Source organism: Elephas maximus, chromosome 3 (assembly GCF_024166365.1).
Source record: "Elephas maximus indicus isolate mEleMax1 chromosome 3, mEleMax1 primary haplotype, whole genome shotgun sequence".
Lineage (NCBI taxonomy): Eukaryota > Metazoa > Chordata > Mammalia > Proboscidea > Elephantidae > Elephas > Elephas maximus.
In genome coordinates, this window is record NC_064821.1 from 31637359 (window position 1) to 31644511 (window position 7153).

The following is a 7153-nucleotide window of genomic DNA, read 5'->3' on the forward strand; positions in this document are numbered from 1 at the left end:
CTCAGGCATTGTGCCCTCCACTGTCATGTCCCTAGACCTGCCTTTCCTGGTCCCTACAGCCCACACACCTTCAGGCCCAGCCCTCAGCCCCTGCCCCCAGGCTGGGAGGTGGGGCGGGAACCAAGCAGAGCCACGTTTACATTCCTCCCCCGTGGTGGGTTTGCAGAGATGCCTCTCACACTACCCTGGTGGGGGGCAAGTGATGTAAAGAGGGCCTGGAGGGCCCAGACTCCATTCACCAGACAGCAGGATCCACTCCCCAGGACCCTGAGCCCAGTCCCAGATTGATGGACAGACAGATGGACAAGCAGATGCTCCTTAGCTGGCTGGCCATTCTTCTGAGCCTGCTTAGCGGAGCCTGGGTGCCCACAGGCTCAGGCCTGGCACTTGCACCCCAGGGTCCCCCACCTCAGCCCTGGGCTACTGCCAACAGGACCCAGGCTCTGACCCGAGGGGCCCCGGGCCCCCAGGTGCCAGCCTCTGCGCTTGGCAGCTGGAATGCCTTCTTGGGCCTGCAGAAAACCAGGTGGCTGGAGACTATGCAAAGTGGACGGGAGGTGGCCACTGCCACCACTGTGTTTCTGCCACTGGACCCGCAGGAAGTGGCCCGGGAGACATGCAAAGCCATGCCCTTCACTCAGGTGAGCAGGTGGGGGAGGAAGGAGCTGGGTCTCAGTGCTGGCAAAGAACACAGGCTCCAGTCCTGAACAGGCCTGGATTCAAGTCCTGCTTCTTCCATCAGGTGGTTCTGAGCCTCAGTTCCTCCTTTGTAAAATGGGGCATAGCCCTCTCCTGCCTGGGCCAGTGCAGTCACCTCCACCTGGTCTTAAGTTTCTGGGGTTGGCAGCACTCCAGGCTATTTTCTGTTCATCAGCCAGGGGGCGCCTGTAGCACCTGAGTCAGGTCAGGTCCTTTCTCTGCTCAGAACCCTTCAGGGCTCCCACCTCACTTGGAGCAAAAGCCCAAGTCCTCCCCACAGCACACAAGGCCCTGCACCATCTGCCCTTATCACCTCTGCCCACCTTTCCCCTCACTCACTCCAATCCAGCCACACTGGCCTCCTCCCTGATCCCAGGACACACCAAGGTTATATCTACCTCAGGGCCTTTGCACTGACTGTTCTCTTTGCCTTGAGCCCTCTTCCCCAGACATCCTTTTGGCACCTTCCCTCACTTCCTTCATGTTTTTCTCAAATGTCATTTGTTTAAAAATGTAGTACCTCCCTCCCTGCTCCCATTCTCCTGCTTTCTCTCTGTAGCACACAGCATCCCCTAACATTTTGTGATGCATTTATTATGAAACTTACTTTGTAATTGCCTTTTCCCTTTATCTCTCCCACTAGAATGTCCATCCACTCCACCAGGGCAGGGATTTTTTTTTTTTTATTCATTGCTGTGTCCCTGTCCCCAGGTCCTAGAGCAGAGCCAGGCATGTAATAGATGCTCAGTAAGTGTTGGTTGAGTGAAGAATAGTAGTGCCTGCCTCCTAGGCGGTGCTGGGCAGCTGTAATGAGACAGGCATGGGGAGCTCTCACAGCTGTGTTCAGTGGCTGCTCCATGAGGCTTGCGGGAATTTATATGGTGCACTGGTTAAGTGCACCTGAGTTCAAATTCTGCCCTAACTTCTGATTTCCATGTGACCCAGGACAAGTGGCTTCTCTTCTCTGAGCCTCAATTTCCACCTCAAGAAAATGGAGTTAATAGCAGTTGAGGATTCAGGTATGGTGCTTGAGACCATGCCTGCCAGGGCATCAGCTCCTTGGGCTCATTATTTGTTCAGCAAGCCTCTGCCAAGATGAGAGACAGTGTGATGCAGTGGTGATTGCATGACCCTGGAGCCAGGCTACCTCCTCCTGAATCCTACTGCTGCCGCTTACCAGCCACAGGGCTCTCCAGACAGCTGCACATAATGCAGAAGGGACCCCAGACCCAGGATTCAGCTGTGCACCCTCACCCAGAGCTGCAACCATCCCAGAAGGGTGCTGTCTTAGTTATCTAGTGCTGCTGTAGCAGAAATACCACAAGTGGGTGGCTTTAGCCAACAGAACTTTATTTTCTCACAGTTTAGGAGGCTAGAAGTCCGAATTCAGGGCGCTGGCTCTAGGGAAAGACTTTCTCTCTCTGTCAACTCTCAAAAAATTCCTTGTCTCGTTTCGGCTTCTGTTCCTCAGGGATTTTCATGTGGCGTGGCATCTATCTTCTCCCATCTCTTCTTGGTTGCTTAATAATCTCTTTTATATCTCAGAAGAGATTGATTTAAGATACACCCTCCACTAACACTGCCTCATTAACATAACAAAGAAAATCCATTCCCAAATGAGATTATAACCACTACAGGGGTTAGGATTTACAACACTTATTTTGGGGGGACACGATTCAATCCATAACAGGCACCTTATCCTAATGGGCACAGACACATTCTAAGGGCTAGCAGCACCCTCAGAAGCTGTATGACTTTAGGCAAGGGAGTTCTCTTTGCCTCAGTTTCCTCATCAGTAAATGGGGATAATAATAGTAGTGGCCACACAGCGTCATTGAGAGGACAGTTAATCTGAGTAAGGTGCTTGGTACAGGGCCTGGCATGGCATTAAAACCCAAAAAAAACCCGTTGCTGTTGAGTCGATTCCAACTCATAGCAACCCTATAGGACAGAGTAGAACTGCCCCATAGAGTTTCCAAGAAGCACCTGGTGGATTCGAACTGCAGACGTTTTGGTTAGCAGCCAAACGCTTAACCATGAGGCCATAAGTGTCACCTCTTATTAAGTACCTACTGGGGTTACAGCCATTAAGAAGATAAAGTTCCTGCCTATAAGTAGCTCATGTTCTAGGAGAGAACCAATAAAAAGAGCAAACACCCCAAAGGGCCATAACTAGAAATTGCAGTGAGCACCATGAAGAAAGAGAGTAGGGTGCTGTGGGAGAGACCATCATCAGGGGGCGTAATTTCCCTTGGAACCACCTCTAAGGAAGGAAGGATGAGTTGGAGGGTGTGGGGAAGGGTGAACAGAAGAGTGGTCCAGGTGGAGGGCACAGCGGGGCCAAAGGTCTGGCGACAGGAAGGAGTTGAACGTCTTAGAACATGGAGGAAGCCAGTGTGGCTGGGGCAGAGCAAGTGAAGGGGAGGGTAGGGGAGATGAGGGGAGGAGGGTGATGGGGGCAGAGTGTGCAGGGACTTGTGGGCCTTGGATTGGACTTTGGATTTTATTCTAAGGAAGACAAGAAGCCTCATTGGGGGGGGGGTGCCAGTTGTAAGGAGAGAAGGAGGTGAGGAAACCAAAGCACAGAGAGGTTGAGTCACCCTTCCCAGGTCACACCGCCAGCAGATGGCAGAGTCAGGATTTTAACTCAGGCAGCCAGGCTCCAGCATCCATGCCTCTCAAGATGGGTGGATGTGGACAGAGATTATTCTCGACACCCTGGCCCCATCACCCTGACCTGTCTCCCTGCCTCTGGCCCCAGGTGCTCTCCCGTCCCGGCTGCACAGCCACCCGCCTCCGCAACCACCTCTGCTTTGGCCACTGCTCCTCCTTCTATGTTCCTAGTTCGGATGCCTCCCCGATCATCCTCTGCAGCAGCTGTGTACCCACTCGCAAGCGCTGGACACCTGTGGTCCTGTGGTGTCGGGCGGGCAGCCCAGCCTCCCGTCGGCAGGTGAAGACGTCTACCATGCTGGTTGAGGGGTGTCAGTGTGGCCCGAAGCCGTGAGCTGAGCACCATGGATGGACACACAGACATGGACACTGGGAAGGGAGATGGGCAGAGAAAATCCCTGACTTGGCTGGTGTACCCTGGATCAAGAGGCCGGGGACACAGGGCAAGCAGGCAGGTTCAAGCCCTTCCCTGCTTCCAGGGACTCTGGACGCAGGCTCAGCCATGGGGTGGAACACTAATAGCGTTAAATCAAAACCTGTTGCTGTTAAGTCAATTCTGAATCACAACGACCCTCCGGGACAAAGTAGAACTGCTCCATAGTGTTTACAAGATTACAAGGCTCTAATCTTTACCGAGGAGCCCTATTGGCACGGTGGTTAAGAGCTCAGCTGCTAACCAAAATGAGGGCAGTTCGAATCCACCAGCCACTCCTTGGAAACCCTGTGGGGCAGTTCTACTCTGTCCTATAGGGTCTCTATGAGTCAGAATCTTGACAGCAGTGGGCTTAGTTTGGTTTTAATCTTTACAGAAGCAGACTGCTACATCTTTCTGCCAAGGAGCTGACGGGTTTGAATCGACAAGCTTTTGGTTAGCATTTGAGCGCATAACCACTGTGTCACTAGGACTTAGTGTACCAAAAAAAAAAAAAAAACCCACCAAACCCACTGCCGTTGAGTCAATTCTGACTCATAGCGACTATTAGCATAAAAACCCTTATTGAGCCCTCACTGCCCGCCAAGTCTGTGCTAAGGGTTTTGCTTGTACTAACTCATGGAAGCCTCACTGCAACCCTAAGAGATAGGGGTTAATATCACCCCATTTTTACAAATGAAGAAACTGAGTCCCCAAGAGGTGACCTCATTTACTCAGGGTCACGCCACAGTAAATGGCAGAGTTGAGATTTGAACCCGGGCAGCCTGGCACCCACTCTTAACCACTAGGGTGCACTGCCTCTCACAGAATGAGTCAAAGACACACTCCCAGCTACAGGGAGGACAGACAGCCCCACCCAGACCTGGAGACACAGCGATGACCCAAGGCAGGCAGGCAGACACAGCTGCTGGGGTACAACGCGGGTCCCCTGATATCAAGGCAGGACCCACGTGCTCTCAGCTGCCTCTTCCCTTGATGGCCCCTGCTCCACCTCCACTTGAGTCTCCACACAGTGCCACACCTGGCATGGAATTCCACGGGAGCCATAAAGGTTGGCCAAGCCCAGCTGTGTGTGTGTCTGTTCTTCTGTGGGGCTCCCTGGGAGGGGTGGGCAGAGTGGCCATGGTGAGCATGGGGATCGAGGGGCAGGGGGTCTGAGGCTGGGCACGGGAGGCCTGGCTCTGGGCGGCTGGAACCAGAGCCCTAGCAGATGGGCCCGTCTGGCACAGACGCAGGGACATGTGGCGCTGTCAGGGTTGCCTCCAAATGCCCCCCGGAGCTTGGGGTGGGGGCCGGGCGGCAGGCCCCCTCGGCCCTCTTCCTGCCTCAGGAAGGAAGGCCCCAGGTGAGGGGAGCAGGAGGGGGGAACCTGAGGAAACAGATGGGCCAGTGGGGCGTGAGAGCCTGTGACCTCTGACCCTGCAGGCCAGGATGGAGAGATGGGAACGGCCCAGGCAGGCCGCTCCCAAGGTCTTGCTCGAAGAGGCCTAGGGGGAGTCAGGAGGGGCCTTTGGGGGGAGGGGTCTCTCCCCCCTCCAGGGTCCTGTGCCAAACCCCAAGCAGCATCTGAGTGAGCAGCTCAGTCCTGGCACCGCAGTCCCCCCTCTCTCTGGCGGGCATGAGGTGCTTTCTCCCCCCTCAGCTGTGCCCACCTCCTGCCAGCCAGGGGAGCCAGCTGGGAACCTTGGTGCCAGGGGGCCCCAGAGTCCCTGCCCCCTCCTGGGCAGTGCCAGCCAGCCCCACCCCCTGCCCCCCAGGCCCAGTAATGGGTGGGTAATGAGTGGTGGGGGAGTGGGGGAGGGGCTGGGATGCAGGTGCCACAGGCGCTGGCACGGGGGCTGCTAATCAGGTTTGCCAACGCCATCTGTCACCGCACGAGCATCTGGGGCTCAAGGTGACCCTGTCACCCTCAGTTACAATTATGAGTTTGGCATCTGTATTAAAGCCCGCCAGCAGGCCAGGCGGGGGAGAGAGGGGGTGGGCACGGGGGTGAGCTGTGAGCGCCTTCCCGAGGGTCCGGTTCCCAGGGGCTGCGTGGCTGCCAAGGCACAGGGCTTCTCTGAGCTCGGAGGAGTGTGTGTGTGTGCACGCCTGTGCCCACACGCCTGTTCCAGACTCCATGATTCTACGAGTGTGTCTGTGAACAGGGCTGGGAATTGTGGGGTTTTGAGTGTCCCTGAGTGTTGGCTGTGTGTCTCAGAGCTTGGGTGGGGGTGGCCAGGTGGGTGCACAGATGAGTGTATGTCTGCACGTAAAAGAAGAACGGATGGTGGTTCCTGTGTCTTTGAGCAATGATGCGTGTCAGGGTATAAGTGTGTGTATGACCCTCTGTATGTGTGTGTGTGGTTGTGCATATATACTTGTGGGTGCAGGTGTCTTCAAGGGTGTGTGACGCTGTACTTCTGATGGTCACAGGCTGTATGACTGGTGTGTGAGTCTGTGTAGGATCCTGTTGGGTTCTTCTTGTATATATATGTGTCTACATGCACACATGTGTGCACGTGTGTATGTGCACACACAGGGGTAAGCCGGAAACGGGCAGCAGCTGGGAGAGGGCTGTTGGTCTGAACACTGCGTCACTGAGAGGCTCCTTCCCAGCCCCTTTGCTTTGTTCCTGCCCTACCAAACCAGCTCTAATCTAGAGGGCTCAGGGAAGGCAGGGGGCTGGGGTCTGGGACATGGATTTTGGGAACTGGGCTCTGGATTCTAGGTTCTAGATTTTTTTTTTTATCCTGGGATGCGGGTTCTTGAATCTGGGTTCTAGATTCTGGATTCTCTGATTTTGCTGTTTGGATTTTAGATTCTGTGTTCTTTGATCTGGATTCTGGCATCTGAGATTTTAGATCTGGATTCTGTATCCTTAGACTCAGATTATTATATTCGGAATTCTGGGGTCTGGGTTCTTGGATCTGGATTCTAGATCTGGGAATCTAGGGTCAAGATTCTGATTCTAGGTTATTGGATGTGGACTCTACATTCTGGGATCTGGATTTCAGATTCTGATTCTAGGTCTGGGTTCTCACTTATGGACCGTGGATCTGGACTCTGGTCTCTGTGCTGAGCTCTGGCCTGGACCTGCTCTCTGTCCTCTGTTCCAGGCTCGACACTGGGCCGCCCCTCATCTGTCACAGATGGGTGCAGAGACCAATTGTGGCCACCAGGGGCCACCCTTGGTCCAGGTTTGGGCCAAGCTGACCTAGGCAGCCAGCAGTTGGGGACCACCCTGGTTTGACCTAATCCAGCTCTTTGGGGAGACTGAGAGCGAGGCTTTGCTTCTCTTTCCCCACATCCCTACCTCCACTAGTGACTAGTGTCAGCCCCCACCAACTCAGATGTGAAGAACTAGAC

At 54.5% G+C, this 7153-nt stretch overlaps 1 protein-coding gene across 1 annotated transcript; it reads left to right on the plus strand.

The window, feature by feature from the left end:
* Positions 1 to 311: 311 nt before the first annotated feature.
* Positions 312 to 3706, plus strand: DAND5 (DAN domain BMP antagonist family member 5). Its single transcript, XM_049875454.1, has 2 exons — positions 312 to 641; positions 3461 to 3706. Exons 1-2 carry the CDS (start codon positions 312 to 314, stop codon positions 3704 to 3706), a joined length of 576 nt encoding a protein of 191 aa, XP_049731411.1.
* The last annotated feature ends 3447 nt before the right edge of the window (positions 3707 to 7153 follow it).